This window comes from Phyllostomus discolor, chromosome 2 (assembly GCF_004126475.2).
Source record: "Phyllostomus discolor isolate MPI-MPIP mPhyDis1 chromosome 2, mPhyDis1.pri.v3, whole genome shotgun sequence".
Taxonomy (NCBI): Eukaryota; Metazoa; Chordata; class Mammalia; order Chiroptera; family Phyllostomidae; genus Phyllostomus; species Phyllostomus discolor.
Window position 1 is genome coordinate 184,433,186 of NC_040904.2, and position 20,218 is coordinate 184,453,403.

The 20,218-nt window shown below is 35.5% G+C and overlaps 1 protein-coding gene across 2 annotated transcripts in view; it reads right to left on the bottom strand.

Moving 5' to 3' along the window:
- PDE3A (phosphodiesterase 3A) overlaps positions 1-20,218 on the bottom strand; it is a 277,109-nt gene that overhangs the window by 19,106 nt on the left and 237,785 nt on the right. The window contains exons 6-10 of one of the 2 annotated variants that reach the window (XM_036019275.1): positions 18,082-18,247; positions 14,791-14,876; positions 11,987-12,141; positions 9,145-9,282; positions 3,108-3,219 (exon numbers count right to left, since the gene is read on the bottom strand). In XM_036019275.1, the coding sequence (XP_035875168.1) occupies positions 3,108-3,219; positions 9,145-9,282; positions 11,987-12,141; positions 14,791-14,876; positions 18,082-18,247 (657 nt within the window). Of the gene's footprint in view, positions 1-3,107; positions 3,220-9,144; positions 9,283-11,986; positions 12,142-14,790; positions 14,877-18,081; positions 18,302-20,218 lie in introns of both variants that reach the window. The other variant, XM_036019274.1, reaches the window with a different exon arrangement.

Here is a 20,218-nt window from a genome sequence, read left to right on the forward strand (position 1 = left end):
AACAGCAGCTGAGCGGAGAGTGCCACTGGGAAGGGATATGTTGGGAGAGAGTTTCTGAGAGTTTTTTTCCCTGTTGCAAGATAGGAAATTATCATGTAAGTAATTATCGTGGCTATTGCTAGTCAAGGAAACCTATGCATGCACCCAGCATTATGGGGTGGATGCGGGCAATATCAGGGTGCTGATGGAGCTTGACTGGGGTGAGAAATAGACATTATCAGGTACAGGGAACTTGCAGCTTGTGAACTGTACTGCTTCCTGCCCTGTTCTCCACACCAAGGCCCAGATCTAGAAGACTTTATAGGCAGTATTTCACACTTTCAATGCAAACAATCCTATCTAAATAATACATAGAAATAGAAATAGAAGTATACATAGAGAAAGAAAGAAAATGTGTAGATGTAGGAGAATTACATTGTCACTACCACTTAAGCAGGATGGAAAATCCTTTGTCTTTTAACTAGTCAATAACGTGCTTATTAAACAAATATTTACATGTCATCTACTACGTACAAGCATTGTGCCAATTTTTTATACCACTGTTGCTCTTACCATTTACTCCCTGGTAACCAACTCAGGAGCAAAGGCTCCCAGGAAAAAAGCTAGCTATGTCAACAGAGAGAACTGACAGATTTCTATAAAACACAAACATGCCCTCCTTTCCTATCTATCTCTATTTTAAAATCTAGGTTCTTTAAACTTTAGTAAGGATTCTGGGTACAAATTTAAAACTTTTCACATTTTCTTCCTTCTTTGGGAAAAATTTAAAAGTGTACTTAGAAGTATAATAAAATTTAGTTTCTAAAAATATTAGGTCCCTGTCATATTAAAGTTAATCTAACCCTATTTTGGTTACTCAGGTTTTTTCATTTAGTTATGAATTTATTTGGCTAGAGATGTTAGAAATATAGTTTTCTAGCAGTAAATATTAAAAAGTAGACATACTATAAATTCTTATATATGCTAATTATAGTTAATGATAAACAAAGCTTTTAATAATTATCCATACTAGTAATAATTTACAACCCTACTGTATGCAAGGTATTATTATTTAAAAGTGATCACCAATCAAGCTAAAGCTTACTTGTGAGAAGGTACAAATAAATCCCCTTTACGGAAAGTGAGGCTTCCAATAGAACATGTAGGTTTATTATAACAAAGCCCTTTCACATGAAATGAAGTACCCGTTATTTCAGGAAAATATCTATTTACTTGTAACGTATAAAAATGTAATAAGAAAATGTAAAAATTGATTAAAATATAGAATATGGGAACTTTTTTTAACTCTTAAATACTGTTCAACTTTCCCTATGATTTAATGGTAGTACTTATCACATCAATTACTCAGTGGAGCTTGACTGTAGTGGACTATATCACTAAAACACATTAGGAAATATAACATTAGTTTGTAAAGTTAGTCTGGTGACCTGCTGTCCTTTATTGTTTCAGCCGCTTCTTTTCTATAAAAGTTTATTTAGGTAACTACTTAACCTTTCAGAAACCACTAACACGTGTCAATTACTGGCATCCAACCAGAGTGGGCCTTGGGAAAACGTTATTAAGAAAGCAAGATTTACCTTGAGATCCTTTCAAACTACCCCTTCCTCATGTCTCTCTCTCAACTTCCATAGCCCCATTGACAGGACTTTGCTAGGGGCCCAGTGCTCTTAAGCTCCTTTTTCTTGTACTCCCACTATTCTATTCTGCCTGTATTTTGGTCCCATATTCTCGATCAAATCTGATTTGTACATTTGATTCTTCATTTTCCTTTCCTATTTATTGTACATCATCAGCTGTGCATTTTCATCCCAATGTAGCATGGGCATAGTATTTTGATAAATGGTATATTAATAATGGATCACTAGGTCAATGTACTAACAACTCTTTCTGGAAATACCTGTGCTTCTCCTGTCTCCATCTAATTTTTATTTATTTCAGTTTTTTGTAACTACAAAAAGACATGGGTTCTAAAGTCTAAATTACATAAAAGCAATACAAAACTTAAAAGTTATGATTTTTTAAAAAGACTTTTTATTTTTAGAGAGGGGAAGGTGGGGAGAAAGGGAGAGAAACATTGATGTGTGATTGCCTCTCCAGTGTGCCCTACTGGGGACCAGGCCTGCAACCCAGGCATGTGCCCTAGACTGGGAATCGAACTGGTGACCCTTTGGTTCGCAGGCCAGAACTCAAGCCAGTGAGCCATACCAGCCAGGGCTAAAACATGATTTAAACAACATATTTCTAAGGCATGTTCCAACTAATATATTATGCTTGACTATTTCTCTATGAATTTATTTTCTAAAAGTACCACATGGTTTCTACACATTTCACAACTGCATTGATTGGATTTATGGACATCTCCAGTTCCACGATTTTTAGCAAGTAGGATAATTCTACTTAATGTGTTCTGATGTTACCTGGAATGCTACATACTGAAAATATAATTTAACATCTTTGTGTTCCAATTTATGATTATAAATGACAAACTTTTTCTCACAATATTCAAGGTTCATAAGCTTGAACACTAGTGCCCTTTCCTTTGGTCTTCACATGTATTTCATTTAAAAACAATTTCTAATAACTTCTCCACAACTACTTCCAGATGTTTCTATTTTTCTATTTTATTACTTAGACCATCATCCTACCCTCTCCTGAGCCACATTTACCTTGAACATGTCAATAGTTACTGATTTAATTCTGTAGATGCTAGAAAAAAAGTTGAATTCAGCTAGTAAAAGGAATACATTATAAAATGAGCAATAAATTGAACACTTAATGATTTATTTAGCACACACTTCAATTGCACTTACCCTATGTAAGGCACCATTAATCTTCATGCTAATTCTTTGAAGCAGATATTGTGATCCCCATTTTACAGATTAAGAAGTGAGACACACAGAGGGTAAGGCCCAGGCTCTCCTACGGCTGGTGAGTGCAGGGGCCAGAGCTCTAACATAGGCTACCATCTTCTGATCTCTATGCCGTGTGGCCACATGGCATGTTACAATGTGTAATTCTGTGTTAGCTGCTAATGGTTCCATATCCCATTACTCACAGCAAATTCTGTGGATTTTTAAAGCATTATTTCACAAATTACTTAGACTTACAAGGAATTTCCCTGTATCCATTCTCCAAAGCATGAAAGTAGTTCATAAATTCCCTAACTGGAATTTTGAAAGCTTCAAAGAGGCCCATGTCTTCAAAAAGTCTGTATGATACCTGGGAAAGAGAAAGACAAAGCCTTAAAAAAATTCCTGGGTGGGTATTATATATAAAAAGAAAGATTCAGAAAAATTTTTAAAAAATCAAATTAATTTACGGCCAGTGGAAATACATATTGGGAACAACCAATAAAAAGGATATTGAAGACTTCTATGTGCCACAATGGGTACACAATCTGTTTTTAAAGGTAGAGGCATACACCCCAAAAACAACCAACCAAAAATCAGTATACCCTATAGAAACATATCAAGGCAATCAATTCAATCGTGTGTGATATCAATAACCAAAGAATATTTACTAAATTGCTAGTTATATAGTACATAGTACAAGCACTAGTAAAAGACTGAAAGCTTCAAGTTTTCCAAATTATATAATATACTATATATTATATATACATATATATGTGTGTGTATATATATGTACATAATATATACATATTCAAGCCATATATATGTAAAGTTTTCCAGAGGACAAAAGATTCAGAGTTGTGTCTTAGTGAAGAATAAGGGAGAATTATGAGAGAGAAAAAAGGGGTTGTTTTCACTAAAATATGTAGAGAAAAAAATTCATTCTAACCCAGAATAAATAGCAATGTCTGAACTATTTTTCCTAACTTGTATTCTTTTTCCTCTGAACATCTGTTCTCCATCCAATTGCTCTCACAATTTGAATCTCTTTCTCTTAATTTGAGTCTCTAGGGACTGAAATTAAGTGAATGCCTTTGGATACAACTGGCATTTTTTGAAATGCACATGATGAAGGAAAAGTGGATAAATGGACAGAAGAAGGTTATGAGGAGAAAAATAGTTATTCTGATGGCAGAGTAGAACACAGCTCCTTATAAAGTGACCTTATTTCAGGTCACAAAGGTGCGGTGTTGGTTACAATTCGGGAGATTTTATAAAAGAATTACTCATCATTTTTATCTGCATTCCTTCATAAAATTATCTTGAAATATTTCCTCTAAATCTTTGACACATCTTCTTAGTTAAATTTCCATCTTTTGTTATTATCTTTAAATTTATTCAAATTCAATAACATTTTAAAAATTATATATTCAATGTTTATCACTATGTGATATGCACAGCAGAAGTAACTGCTACTTGAGTGTGATTTGTAGGTAGTAATATGGGACTAATAATTTAGTTCTAATTTGAACATTTCACCTAAAATGTCATACGGTATACTTGAGTGTGATATTATGTTACAGAATTACATGCTTATGATTTGGCAATAAAAAAGGGACATTATTTTTGTCAGACCCTATATATGTGATACATATATACATACTTAAAAAAGAAATTCATTCATTCAGTATCTATTCAGTGCCTACTATGATCTAGGCAACTTTTGATATATGAAGCATACACATGTATGTGTGTGTGTGTATCTCAAAAGATCTATTCCTTCATGGAGCTTAAGGTCTACTACAGGAAGGCAGTAAACAACAGACATACTAAGAAAAGTATGTACTATGACAGAAAGTTGCATGTAAGTCATATGGAAAGAGAAAAACAGGATCAGGGATGGAGGATTGGGAGTACACAAAAGGTACTTTATGAAGTATGGGGGTTAGGATAGTTATATTCAGGTGACATATGAGCAAGAATTAAAGGACACGTGAAGCAAGGAGGTACATGGATATCTAAGGAAAGAATTTTCATGTAGAATAAAAGCCAGTGCAAAGGCCATGAGGTTTGCTTGCTATATTCAAGAAACAGCACAAGGCCAGCATGGCTAAAACAGAATGAATAAGGACAGAAGCAGAACTGAAGCCGGGATTGGTGCAGTCTTGGTGTTTGACAGCCAGACTGACCAGTAGAAGGACTTTCACTCTGAGTACAGTAGGGAGCCTGGAACGCAATAGCGCAGGAAAGTGATGTGTTTTAAAAGGAGCACTATAGTTGCTGGTTGGGAACAGAGTGTATGATGTGTATATTAACTTCTGTGTTTTGTTTTTACTTTGAATGGCAAGTATATTTAATTTGTACCCTTTTCTGTGTAATATAATATTCCCACTCCTCTCTTTAAAAATGCAATAGAAAGTGAAATTTATGGTTTATGTAATATTTCAAGCCAGTTCTTCTTTGAGTTATTTCCCCTTTACTGCTGCTTTAGATGATATTTGAGTTTTTATTTGTAAATACCTAATGAGGTTGACTATACATATTATTTCAATAACACTAACAATAATAACAACTACTGGTATACACACACATGCACATATATGTGCTTATAAATTTAGCATTAATAAGTGAGAAGGTTGCTTTAAATATTTACATATATTAGTTATTTGCATATAATTAATCCTCACAACACCTTCTGAAGTAGGTATAATTAAGTATTAACATTTGAAAGCAGAAGAAACTGAGGCACAGAGAAGTTGAGTAACTTGTCTAAGATCACACAGCTGACACCTTCTGAGAACCAGAATTCAAGCCAAGAAGTTTGTCTTCAGATTTTGTACTTTCAAATCCTACCACTAATATTTGCAAAGCAATGCTATTAGAATTGCAAATAACTAAATTTTCCTATTTTCTTTAAACATTTGACAGGTGAATTTAAAAAATGAAGACAACAGCATATTTCATAGTATGATTTTAAAACAGAAGAATTTTCACCAAGAAGTTGTTAAAAATCAACCATCAATAATCCAAACTCACAAATAAACAACACCATTAACCAGATAAATATTGGTAACTAAAAAACGTAAGCACTATTCCAAAATTTGAATAATATCCCTTCAAATTTATTAAAATAAACACGATAATGATCAAAAAGGCAAGCAGTATCTGAGACTGACTTGTTTCCACTGTATGTATGTCTCTCTCTTAAAGTCGTTTGAAGTAAGACTTTTTCTGTGTAGTTTCAGCCAAAAGGTGATTTCTTGGAATGTTCAAGTTAATTCATTTCAGCTGTTTTAAATTCTTTATTAAGGTGAAAAAAAATAGGCCTTTTACACAGTAAAATTTCATGATTTTTGTCCTTATAAACTCAAATCAAAGGGAAAACCCCCCACAAAGTTCTACTTAGCAGTGCAAATACAGCTGCATTTCCAAAAAGTTTACAGTTTTGTAAACTGAAAAATAGACAGTGAAATCCAGGCCCCCAAGCCCCTCTCCTCTTACGCTGTCAGTCTGTTCTCTGTATCTATGAGTCTGTTTCTGTTTTCTTAGTTTATTTTGTTCATTAAATTTCACTTATAAGTGAGATCATATGGTATTTGTTTTTCTCTGGCAGCTTTATTTCACTTAGCATAATAACCTCCAGGCATTCATGCTGTTGCAAAAAGTAAGATTTTTCTTCTTTTTTCCAACCACATAGTATTCCACGGTATAAACATATCACAGCTTTTTTATCCACTCATCTATTGATGGGCACTTTGGCTTCTTCCATGTCTTGGCTATTATGAATAATGTTGCAATAAACATGGGGTGCATATATTCTTTTGAATTAGTGTTTTGGGTTTCTTGGAATATATTCCCAGAAGTGGGACCACTGAGTCAAAAGGCAGTTCCATTTTTTATTTTTTGAGAAACCCCATACTGCTTTCCACAGTGGCTGCACCAGTCTGCCTTCCCACCAACAGTGCACAAGGGTTCCCTTTTCTCCACGTCCTCACCACAACTTGTTGTTTGCTGATTTATTGATGAATGGATTAACAAAGAAACATATATATGTAATACACAGACACACACAACCATGTGACGACAGCCAGAGAGAAAGGGGTGGGGTAGGAGGAGGTGGGCAGATAGGGGGAAATGGGGACAGAAAGAGACTTTGCTTGGGGCAGTCGGGGCACAATGCAGTGTGCAGATGATGTCTGATTAGTTGCACATTTGAAGCCTGTATGGTTTGGGAAAATGATGTCACCCCAATGAATTCAATAAAAAATAAACAATAAATCCAAAAAAAAAATAAAATTAACTCTCACCCAGAAAAATAAAACATACCAATAAACAATAAATAAGTAAACAAATAAAATAAATAGTAACATAACAAAGATCATGCAAGTATGTATTTATTTTAGTTTTGAAAGATGACTGGAAAAATACATGAATGAATTTTGTCTAAATCTTAGTGACTAATTTTCTCAGGTCAAGCTCCACCCTCCCCCACCGGCAGCTCACAGAACTTCGAGGGGAGATGGGTACCTGCTCTGAACTCTGTTTGCTGTCACTAGTGCTGCAAACCAGCTGCTATCATAACCCCTTTTCTGCTTGCTCTACATTTGGAGAGTTTAAGAGATATAATAAGTGAATGTGTTTCATAGGAGCTAAAAAGCAATTGAAAGAAGGTAAAAAGGTGGACTTCCAATATGATGTATCTGCATTCAAATCATGGATCCAATATGTACCCTGTGGTTGTAGATGAACAGTACATCTCTTCGAAGCCTCAGTCCTCTTCTGTAAAATAGAGATTTTAAAAAAATTTCTGCATCAAAGTTACTGAAAAAAGTACATTGTAGATTTCCGGGGAGCCTGTGATGTATATATCAAGTACAAAACAAGGTGAGATTTTTCTCTCCAGTAAAAGAGAAGACCTCTTGGCTACCGCCACATTTTCCTGTGGCACTTTTACAGGAAAAGTCACTTCCTCAGGGTCACAGTCTGCAACAGGTTTTGGAAAGTGGAATATAAAACCTCCCAGGAGGAGCCCTGATGCATGAGGATAAGGTGGACTAAGAAAAGTGGCTGCCCTGAGTACTACTCATCCATAAGAAAGGATAAAATGCTGCCATTTGTGATAACAGGGATGGTATCATGCCAAGCAAAATAGGTCAGTAAAAGCAAAGAATCATAGGATTTCACTCACAGGTGGGATATAAAACTGAAACTCACAGATACAGACAACACTATGGTGGTTACCAGAGGGAAGGGGGTTGGGGCATAGTGAGGAGTAAAAGGGGTGATGGAAGTCAAACATATGGTGATGGAAGATGGTTTGACTTTGGGTGGTGGGCACACAATGCAATATACAGACATGTAGCATAGAAATGTACACTTGAAACCTATATAATTTAATTAACCAGTATAAATGTACACTTGAAACCTATATAATTTAATTAACCAGTATTGCCAGTATATTTAATTTAAAATTATTTTAAAATATTAAAATACAAAGAGGAATGGCTACCTGTAAACCTGTCCTTAAATCATCTAGCATGAAATATGTTGCTTAGCAGTGAGGAGAATGGAAGAGAAGAATGGGACTAATACCCCCTAATAAAAGAATAAGGGCCATTTTAGTTTAGACTTTATCCTGTTTATGATCAGGTTTTGCTTATTGAGAACATTCAAATTCTTAATTTCTGTATTTTTTCTCTCTCAGAGAAACAAATGTTTCTTGATTCGGGAAATCTTGAAAATAGTATAGTTTAAAGGAAAAAATATTAAAAGTCTTGTTATGTAGTTATAATTTGCATTCTATATTTCTTGTGATACATAAAGGTTGTTTCTATATTAAAACATGGAGAAGTTTATTTGATGAGTTTTGTATAGCAGTGGGGGATAGATATTTCTGCATATCTTAGTTTTGAGAAGGTCTAAGCACTATAATATTAAAAAATTTAGAAAATAGTCAATGAAAATAATTATAATAAATCAGCGCTTCCTCTTTTGAGGACTTGTGTCAGGTTTTCTTCTGCTGAATTCTATGAATTTTAGATCATTTCTCTCTCTTGCTTGGGTATATCTGTCCTTTCCCCCAAATATATATTTTAGTCACAGAATACGGTATTTTACTCATTTGAATTTCCAGTTGCTTTTGTTAACCAATGACGAAGAAATCTACAGAATGTTGGGTACTAAAATGTCCTTTCTGAACCCAATACCTACCTGGTATCAAGTGTGTACAGAACTGTAACCAACCAAGGCATGTTTTTTCTACATTTAAAGTCATAGGTATGAATGCATTTCTTACTTGACTAAGAATACGGCCACACTTTCTTCCTATTTTTTCCACCAAATCAAAAATGGGAAAATTCCAAGTATTTAGCTGTTCCATAATTGAGTCCAAGTTATCCATGACAAGAGGTTCAGGAGCTAGAATTGGTTTGTCCTAGAATAAGGATGAAAACATTTTAACAACATACAGTTTTTCTACAAAGCAATTCATGCTGGTAAACAACTGAGCTTACTTGAAATAAACGACTTAAAACTTCAGGGTGAATGGGTGATCTTTAAAAAAAATTGAGAACAAGACATTGGCCCCAAACTAAGAAGAAAAGGTCCTGATGCAGTTTCAGACTATTAGTTTGCATTGTTAGGTGCTTGTTTGCTGGTTCATACAAGCTATAGCAACAACAACAACAAAAAATCTGTCAGTTTATTTAACTGCTTTTGAGTTTACTGTGGGGTTCCTGAATAAAGATTCAAGAGCTTCAGAACATTTTGAAATTGGATGCAAATTTACCTCTTTATACGTTTATGTAAAATTTTCTGGGATCAGCATTCCTGGCTTATACTGGACTCTCAAAAGAACTCATGAGTGGGGAGGGGAATTAATCAATCCTAGTATAATTGGTCAAATTTGCATTACTGCTTCAAAATTAGCACTAATCCTGTGGGATGGCAACAGACACATTTTTCAGGGATTTCAATTTAATTCATGTGGTGTACAGTTTCCAAAGAATCATGGATTTATAAATGTATAGACATTTTATAATTGATCCTAAGTGAGGACATTCTTAAGAGAACATTTACCAAAAAAAGAAAACAGAAGAAAATAAAGATAATGAGGATAAGAAAACATGTAAATTATTTTATCTGAAAATCTCTTTGATTTAAAAGTATCAATGGTAAATCAGATTAAAAAAATGAAAATAGCAATAATTGATAGTCCACTGTTTTCTACTATTTGCTGCTTCCCCCAAGTTAACTTGATTCAAATATGCTTTTGCCCTCTTTAAAAGGATTGCTTTAAACACACAAAATAAGTCATTATTAAAGGATATTTTAATGGGTAGCAAGCGGTGATGTAAACCTGATTTAATAAAACAAAGAAAATAAAAATAAATACTGCCCCTGCCCCCCACCTGGCAAATACCTAAGGCTACTCCCCTTACTATGGAACAGGCATGCTGAGACAAAAAATATATATGGCCCAAATGAGAGAAATGATCAAATCTCCAGAAAAAGTACAACTAAGTGATGAAGAGATAGCTAACCTGTCAGATGCAGAGTTCAAAACACTGGTAATCAGGATGCTCATAGAGATGGTTGAGTATGGTTGAAAAAAAAGAGGAAAAAGTGAAGGCTATGAAAAGTGAAATAAAGGAAAATGTACAGGGAACCAACAGTAAAGGGAAGGAAACTGGGACTCAAATCAATGATTTGGAGCAGAATGAAGAAATAAACATTCAACCAGAACAGAATGAAGAAACAAGTATTCAAAATAATGAGGAGAGGCTTAGGAACCTCTGGGACAACTTAAATGTTCCAACATCCAAATCATAGGGGTCTCAGAAGGAGACAAAGAAGAGCAAGAAATTGAAAACTTATTTGAAAACATAATGAAAGAGAACTTCTCTAATCTGGCAAAGGAAATAGACTTCCAGGAAGTCCAGGAAACTCAGAGTCCCAAAAAAGTTGGACCCAAGGAAGTACACACCTAGGCACATGCTAATTACACTAACCAAGATTACCGATAAGGAGAGAATCTTAAAAGCAGCAAGAGAAAAGGAGACAGTTACCTACAAAGGAGTTCCCATAAGACCATCTGCTGATTTCTCAAAAGAAACCTTGCAGACAAGAAGGGGCTGGAAAGATGTATTTGAAGTCATGAAAGGCAAGGACCTACATCCAAGATTGCTCTGTCCAGCAAAGCTATCATTTAGAATAGAAGGGCAGATAAAGTGCTCCCCAGATAAGGTCAAGTTAAAGGAGTTCATCATCACTAAGCCCTTATTATATGAAATGTTAAAGGGACTCATCTAAGAAAAAGAAGATGATAAAAAATTCAAACAGTAAGATGGCAACAAACTCACAACTATCAACAACAGAACCTATAAAACAAAAACAAAAACTATGCAAACAACTAGAACAGGAATAGAATCACAGAAATAGAGATCACATGGAGGATTATCAGCAGGGAGGGGCAGGGGGGAGAATTGGGGAAAAGGTACAAGGAATAAGAAGCATAAATGGTAGGTACAAAATAGACAGAGGGGTTAAGAATAGTATAGGAAATGGAGAAGCCAAAGAACTTATATGTAGGAGCCATGGACATGAACTATGGTGGGGGAATGCTGGTGGGAGGGAGGTACAGGGTGGAGGGGGAAAAAACAAAGGGGAGAAAAACAAACACAAAAAAGAAAATAAATACTGGCTCACAGCACACTTTCTAAATCAAGGAGGTGCTAGGAAAAGAAAAAAAAGAAAGAAACCCTGAAAACAGCACATGTCCCAAGAACTAAAACATCTCACTTTGTTGACTGACTGATATTTATAAAATGTTATTTTACATTCATTTTTCCCATGCATATTTATATTTTAGATTGGGTTAAGAAATATCTATAATCATTTATGGAGATGAATACTTATATTTTTATTCACTAAGGAAAAGAATCATTGAAGTACCAAAGGATCATTAAAATATCATATGAAAAATTATATTCAAATATATGGGTAGAGCTTTAATGCATGTAAAATCCCAATGAGATATATCTGTAAATCTGATGATTCGGAGATGTACTTATAAGCCAATCTCTGTAACAGAAACTGATTTCTCAAGTAAACAAATGAGTTAAGTGATATGGAGCTACCAAAAATATCATGGCCTCAGGCGTGTAGGAGCGACAGGCCGATGCTTTCCTCTGCGGCCCTCTGGGGCACTCGGTCTCATCTTCATTCTGTACAATATCACTGCTATCACTGTTGTTATTGGTTTCATAATCGGAGGTAACTTGAGCAGTGTCATCTGAAATTGAAAGGGAACAGCTTGTTACGAAACTTGCAACAGAAAAGGGTCCCATTTAAGTGAATATTCCTAAAATGCATATGGCAAATACAGTGTTTAGGGAACTATTGCTTTCATGAACTTTTATACACCAAGAACATAGGACCGTAGGATGGGAGAAGGCATACATTTTTTTCCCCAGTAAAATAGGTAAAATTATGACTTCATTTATATGACATTAAGTCCTCACTAATATGCTTAGATCGGTCGCTTAAAGCTTTTAAAAATTCCATGACTTTATATTTCCTTTTCCTTTATACATCCCTCAACACATTAAACTAATGAGTAGCTGACTAAAACACTAACTCTAGAATGAGTACGTGGGTGGCACAAATTGAGTTGACCCCCAAGAACAAAGTGGTCCCTAGAACATGGGACAATAGCATGTGTTTAGAGAATGGGAGATAGTACTTATCCAGGCCCCATCCTTAGCAATCTGTGGCTTCCTACCTTATCTACCTCCCTCCACTGTTTCCCACTTCGATCAACACTAACTGTACTAACTAGAGGACCAATCAGGTAATGTCTAATGTCTGAAAAACCTGGTCCTGGGGCAAAAACCTCAAAAAGCTTCATACAGCTGAATAAGGTGCCTGAATGAAGTTTATTCAGTGTTTGCTGTCTGCCAGATACCATCGAAAGCACTTCACCTGTACTAACACACTGAAACATCTCAACACATCTGTGAGGGAGGTGTTATTACAGCATTCCTGTATTGCCATTATCCTCACTTTGCAGGAAGGAAACTGAGACACTAAAAGAAAAAGTAAATTGCCTAAGACACACAGCTGGTAAATTTTGCCACCTGAATTGGAATTCATGAAGTCCGACCCTCGTTCCTGAAATATTTACTTTTGATGAAGTCTAGTTTCTTTTTTTCCTTTATGGTTATTGCTTTTGATAGCCTATGAAGTCTTTGCCTTCCTCTAACTCACAAAGTGTATCTTCCTGTGTTTTCTTCCAGAAGGTTTACTGTTCTACGTTTAGGTCTATGCTCCCTCTCAGAGTAATATTTCATATGACGTGAAGGAGGGAGTGAAATTCATTTTGTTCCAATCCTATTGGATTGCTTTGTCATCTTTGTTACAAATTCAGTGACCCTTGTGGTGTGAGTTATTTTGGGGCTTTCTACTCTATTCTACTGGATCTCCTCTGCTGATCCTTATGCCAGCTCCACACTATCTTGATTACCATAATGTAAGTCTTGAACTTGGGTAATGTATTCCTTCTAATTTCGTTCACCCTTTTCAAGATAGCTTTGGATATTCTAAGGTGGTTCTATGTCCTCATCCATTTACTAACCAATTTTCCTTAAGTTGCTAGTGAATAACGGCTTTTGTTATGTAGCCTGTTCCAATTGGGAGTATCTTATAGGACTTTTCCAAGGACCTATTTTCTTCCATCTTTCTCATGCAGCTGCTTCCATGTTAGAATCAAACACAGAATGAAAATATAATGGACAAGTTCTAATCCCAGCATTTCCAGAGAAGATAAAGAAGCTCACTCAAAAGCCATAGTTCTACACGAGAGCACAAAGGTAGGGAAATACTCCCCTTATTCTACCAGGCCCAATAGAATCAGAAAAGGTCAGCAAAACAGAGAAGGGGATACCCTGTGTCATTAGAATGCTGCAACGCCAGATAATGGCCACAAAGATAATTCTCCTTTTCATTTTTCCTTATGTTCCCTGACTTCGGATATTGCTATAGAACTCCACTGTCACAGGAGTATTTATTTATTGAGTATGTACCAAGAAATGCTGAAAGAGATATTTAAGATATTAATCACTCTCTTTTATAACATTTTTTATCGTTGCTCAAGTACACTTGTCTCCATTTTGCCCTCACCACACCATTCTTAGGAAGTCTATCCCTCAAAATCTATAGTTCATAGAAGCCATGTTTTTCAACCTTGTGAACTTTTAGCACTAACAAAAGCAAGTCCCTAGGATTAATTACATCAATAATAATAATAATTATAATTATACAAATGTCAGCAAATACTACTTATAGTCACCCAGATACTAGAATAAAGGATTTACATGACTTAAGCAATTTAATTCTTACAACAATCCTGTTTGGTAGGTTCTATTATTATTCCCATTCTACAGATGAAGGAACTGACACATAGAGATTACAAACTTCCAGGTAGCCGAATCAGCATATAAAGCTGGGTCGAAGGCTGTGTTCTTATCCTCTCCATAATCCTGCCTCAAGGAAAAACTCTGTCCCATTCAAGCTTACAGTGATCTAAGCAGGGTCATCTTTCAGGGTTGGTCTCCAATGGAGATCTCTAGAGAGTAACCTAAAATGGATGAACCTCTAGAGTCCAAGATAAAATAACATTTCCATATAGTTCTATGCATGGTATAAAACATCTTCTTATTTAAAAATATATATGTTGGGTACAGATAAATAGAAACATTTTGGACAGCTCTGCACCAAAATTTGCCCATGATTGACATTAGGCAGTAGAATTAGGAATGATTTTGATTTCTTTTATTGTCTTTTAAAATCTCTCATGTAAAAAATCAGGCACATACATTATCTTTTTGATCAGAAAAAAGAAAGTAAAGCTATTTCCACTTTATAGAATTCAAATAATAATGACCTGTTCTGCTTGATGTCCCAATGGCTGTGCCACTTCTCTCCAGGGGCCCGTCCGAAGGGTTGCCTTGGGCATATGGCCTGCCGCAGCTGAGAAATATTGGAACAGTATATGAGTATTTCCTCTTTTGAAAAAATCGTAGGCATACACCATCTATGTGTACATTCAGATAGATAACAATAATCAAATGTTTCTACCCTCTACTTGTTTGAGGGAAAAGCTCATTTTGTTTTATGAATGGATGCTGATATGCAGTATACTGTTTTCTTTCTTTTGAGAACATAATCAATACAAAGGATCAGAAGCTTCATTCCACTGCCCTCTTTCACGATACTCTAGACCACTCTGGAAGTGAAACTACCAGCAAAATGTTGTTACAGTATGCAGAGGACCCTGGGATAGTCTGCTATCTACTTATAGTATTGAGTTTGGAGGTGCCAATGTGTTTTTGGTCAAAAATATCTCCCCCAATGGAACCCCTTTGTATCTGTGTAAAAACCTCATTATTAGATTTATTTCTATGGCTTCAGACATTTTATGTGTAAAGAGCCCTTAAAGAAAAGACTGTATGAGTGAAAACAGAATAACAGTATATGAATTTTATTTTTCACCTCAAAAATTTTTCTTTTCAGATTTATATTATGTGTTAAGGTCCTAAGAAAATGAAGAAAGAAAAAGTAGATTTCGATGAAGGTTGAATATAAAATGACTGCACAGGATGCCAGTTGAGAAAAACAGGCCCCAGGGGTACACTGAGGGTAACTGAGAAAAAAGGTGCCCGAGGGGTGGTATCTTACAGAGAGGAGCTTGGAGGATGTAGAATACTTTGCTTCCTCAACAGATTTGACTGTATTATACGTTTAAAAGTGACCCCACAAATAGCCTGGCAAGTTTCCCCTCTTACTTATCTTATTTAGAGACTTCATGGTTAGATTTTAATTCTGCATTTTTGTTTCTGGTGTCCTTCCTTCTGCCTAATATTACAAAGGGTTTCTGAGGGTTGGTTTGTTTGTGATTTACCACAGATTACTCATGCTAAAAGGAAAAGGAGGGATGGTTTACAATTTAGTATCTCATCGTTTTTCTTTCCCTGAATTGTGCTTATATGTGTAGTAGAGATAAACACTTTCTAGTTAGAGAGTATTTTCATCCTAAGTTAATTTATTTTTCAAGACCTGCAGGTAAGTGAAAAAGCATCGCACACAAACTATTTCTCATTATGAAATCCCAACAGAGTGATTTAGGGAATCAAAAGCAAATGACAGGACCAAAGAAAAAAGAAAGCAGATACCAATGATGTGCTTTACATTCTTGAATACAACTCAGTAGAAGCAGCGCTCATTAATTTTAAGATTTTTCATTGCAAGATAATACTTAAAAGAAACATTTAAATTAGTAGTTCAAACATACTACCTCTTATGCCAAAAAAACAGCTTGTTGCATAGACATTACAGCAGCCAAGAGACTGGGATTCAACGCCAAACCCTTCGAGTTCAGCAGGGGAAACCACAATAATTAGTCGTGTGTTTCTGGAGCTCTCTGTGCCTACATGGGTGGCTGCCTTGAAGGCAATAATAAAACATGGTTTGAATTATAGATTTATAAAGCCCAAACAAATAAAACACACACTACTGGATTTATAAACATTACTGAACAAGTAGGCAGTGAAATTGCCTTGTTTTTCTCCAAAAGCTTTTTTATAAAAATCCCATTCCATTCTTCCTACTAAAAATACAAAAACTACACTGTGATGAGAAAAGCTATGTGAGCAGTAGGTCTTTTCTGAACATCTCTCTCCTTTCTTTGGGCAACTCACATCACACAGGTCGGAGTCCACAGTGGGGCAGTCTCCCTAGAAACCTGGGGTGTCCTTCATGCTGGCACTCTACTGGGCTTCACTTTGGCTCAGGCCGCATACCCCCAAAACATTTCTTAAGGGTGTGCCAGAAAACACTAGCTCCATGGGCAATTATTGGGTGTAAACTAAAGAAATTCGTTTTCTGCTCAAATAAACTCAGAAAGTGTTAGATGCAACACAAATCAAGAGGTCTTCCTTTTGCGGGGCTTCTCAGCACTTTTAACAAAGTCACGTGTGTTGTGAATCACTCAACGGAAAATATGATACGTGCGTATGTGTCTGCTTTGTCACAGATCATGTTTTTCTTTTTTGGAGGCAGAAAAGACAAGATTGATATCCTACGCAAATTATTTTATTAAAAAAGCTGTCATAGAGAGGGAAACTTTTGGGTGATAGAATAACTTTTTACTCTGGTCATGGCCAAACAAGCAAAAATGATTTTTTCCTTTTACAAATATTTGTAAAGAAAGTAAGTAAAAAAAAAAAAAGATAAAAAGAAAAACATTCCTTTAATGTAGAGTTTACAAAGAAAGGCTCTGAAAATGAAATTTGTAAAGCTCAAAACTAAAAACATTAATCAAACCGGGGTCTGTGAAACAACATGCGATATCAGAAGACCAACACATGACTCATGTATTCAAATGGCTATCCTCACTAACGGAAAAGAAAGAGCATTTCATTCAAGGCACTCTGGTGATTATATTTTATTAAACATTCAACTCTTTTCTACTTAAATACATATAGTTAATGCTTTAAGATTAACTGTTTAAGATGAAGCTATTCCTGAAGAACAACTCTATGTAAGAGGAGGTATTTCTTTCTTAGTGACAATGTTGGCAAAATAACTACTCTTATCCTATTAGGCCTTTCTTTTCCTCCCTAACTCTCTATGGAAAGACAACACTTTGTAATTCTATTTTAACATGATAGATCAGTTTATGCTTTCTGAGACCCATTTGAGTTCAGCCATAAAGTGCCATGTGTCATTTGCACATTTTTAAAGTGTTAAAATGGGAATTGCAAACTTAAGATAAAAGCACCTTTAAAATCAATATAAAATCCTCCCTGGAGAACAAGTAAAAAATATTCCAACAAAATATCAAATTATGTTAAATTACTTGATATGATTTTTAAAAATATATATGCTTAACATTTTTCCACCAGTAAGCAGACAAAATATACAATTAATTATTTATGTTATCTCCAAAGATTAGCTGTATGGCCATAGAGACTAAACTTTCTTTCAATAGAAAATCACTGAAAAATTGTTTCTATTATACCCTATTCAACACAAATCACACTATCCTGTACTTCCTTGTAAACGATTCTGGCAAACATTCACATAGTTAAGTGGACTGCGGGTGAGGGTTCTTTAGCAGAGAAATAGTATTCACTTGATTATTAAACTCCAGTTAATAACAACATACAACCCTTACCTGCTACATATAACAGGCGGAGTGAGTATCTGAGGAGAGAGGTCCGGGGCACTCTGAGTGTAAGCCAAGGCCCTGTGAGAACCTAGGCCTTGTTTGGCAGTTGTGTCGGCAGATTCTGGAAACTGAACTGTAGAAATTTTGCTGACTGGACTGCTGGCTGGAGTGCCTTGGAGAGGTGAGGAACAGGGCGATGAAAGAGGTGAAATTTTAGTGAGGGCACCTGAGAAACAAAGAGAGTCATTAAGTCAAAATAAATGTCTTTGGCATTCCAACTTGCAACTCTTACACTTGGCCATGGACTCCTTTTAACTCATAAGGACCACAAGAGTACTCAGGCCGCGGGGCTGGCCTCCTCTGGAGATAGGGTGTATGTACAGTAGGGGTGTCTCCACAGCACGGAACATGAGGAATGAATCCTCCTGAAAGTAACTGGTGGCAGTGTTGGCAAATTCAGTGAAAGCCTGTCCTGGAGTAACTTCAGGACAGAGGGATATTATTTTTGTTTCTTCTTGTCAATCTAACATCATCGGATAATGGTTAAATTTTTCTCATTGGTTTGCTTTCTCTTGGGTTGTGAAATTTTTAGAAGAAGAATCAGTACTGTTTTAAATATTACTGTGCCCGGACAGAGTTTGGCAGGCATCTAATGCTTGAAATATTGAAATTAGGAAGATATGTTTTTGAGAGTCAGTTAACTTTATTAATCATCCATGTTTTCAGCAAAACAACTATTTTGGGTATGAAACTGTACTTTGTCAGAGTAATTTCTGAAGAAAAATACGTGATCCCTTTCAGATCAAACAATAGGCCTCAAGCTTAAATTTGAAGTGTGGATATTTGTGCCAAACTGTTTACTCTCTACTGTGAAAATTTTACAAAGCACTGGATTCGATTTCCAAGTGCTGATCTTTGAGCACAGGGACAATGCCTTTTGAATTTCCTCTTTCTCAAACATAGAGAAAGCAGTGGACCCTTAAAACTGAAGAAAAGAGAGAAATAGCTCCTGAACAAACTACCTGCTTACTGATCTTCATGATTATAACTGAACAATCTACAGTAAAGCAAAGGAAATGAAATCAGTAAAAGCTGTTTTCTATTTCTCACCACTGTGGGGAAATCACTGAATATAGTATGTAGTACATGGGGTGAACTGGCCGCTGGCTTCATCTGCTTCCGAAATCCCTTACTTCCCAAAGTTTTATTTGTCACACCCAAAAGTTGCCTGGTCCACTGAAAGGAATATGAAGCTTGCTGAACAGCTTTTGTAATTTTTAAGTTTCTTGTTATTTCTTTTGTTTTGCTTTAAAAGAGAAGAGATCATACTCTTCCTTTGATTCAGTGTGGAGGTGTGGAGGCTAGCAACCCCTGCTAGTCCTTTTTTCAGTATTTCTATTGCTGATTCCTGACCAATTCCCTGCCTTTATACCTAACTGAAACCACTTAGAACCAGAGAGGTTAGGTAACCTTCCCAGGGTCACACTGCTAGTAAACAGGCAAGTATGGAGGGGGGTCAGCTATTCTTGTAAAATGTGACTTATTAGCCCATACTTCTAACAGAGACTGCCAAGGAAGAAAAAAAAAAAACATTATTCGCTATGTAGCATTTGTATCGCTTTGTATAATGATATGTCTTATGGGTTTAATTTTAATTTCTACATCTGTTGAAAAGTTTAGCTAGTTTACCAAAGATACTGACAAAACTTCACATCACTTAATTTCTTAAGCCAAAAGAACATTTACTTCACTAAATATTTATCTCAGTTTCCCAACCAAAGTATCATTGGGTGCAGCAAGGGCATTATAGGTACCCTGTGAAATACTAATGGTTGTATATTTGTTTAAGAAGAGGCTTTATTTGGAAGCCACAAAATAAATTTAATTTTAATGTTATCTACAATGTTCGATTTATATCATAAATGATATTAGAATCTAATTAGATTTTATTACAATTTTATAAAATAAAGGACATAAAACTTTCAACAAGCTCTACATCCCTTCCCATTTCTCAACTGCTATACAACACTGGATTCACATGTGCTCTGGTGTGAAAAATAAAAAGGTTGAAAAGGACTAGTTTATTCAGACTATTTGTTAGATTATAGCAGCTGAGTCTCCATATATCTTTGAAAAAAAGCAG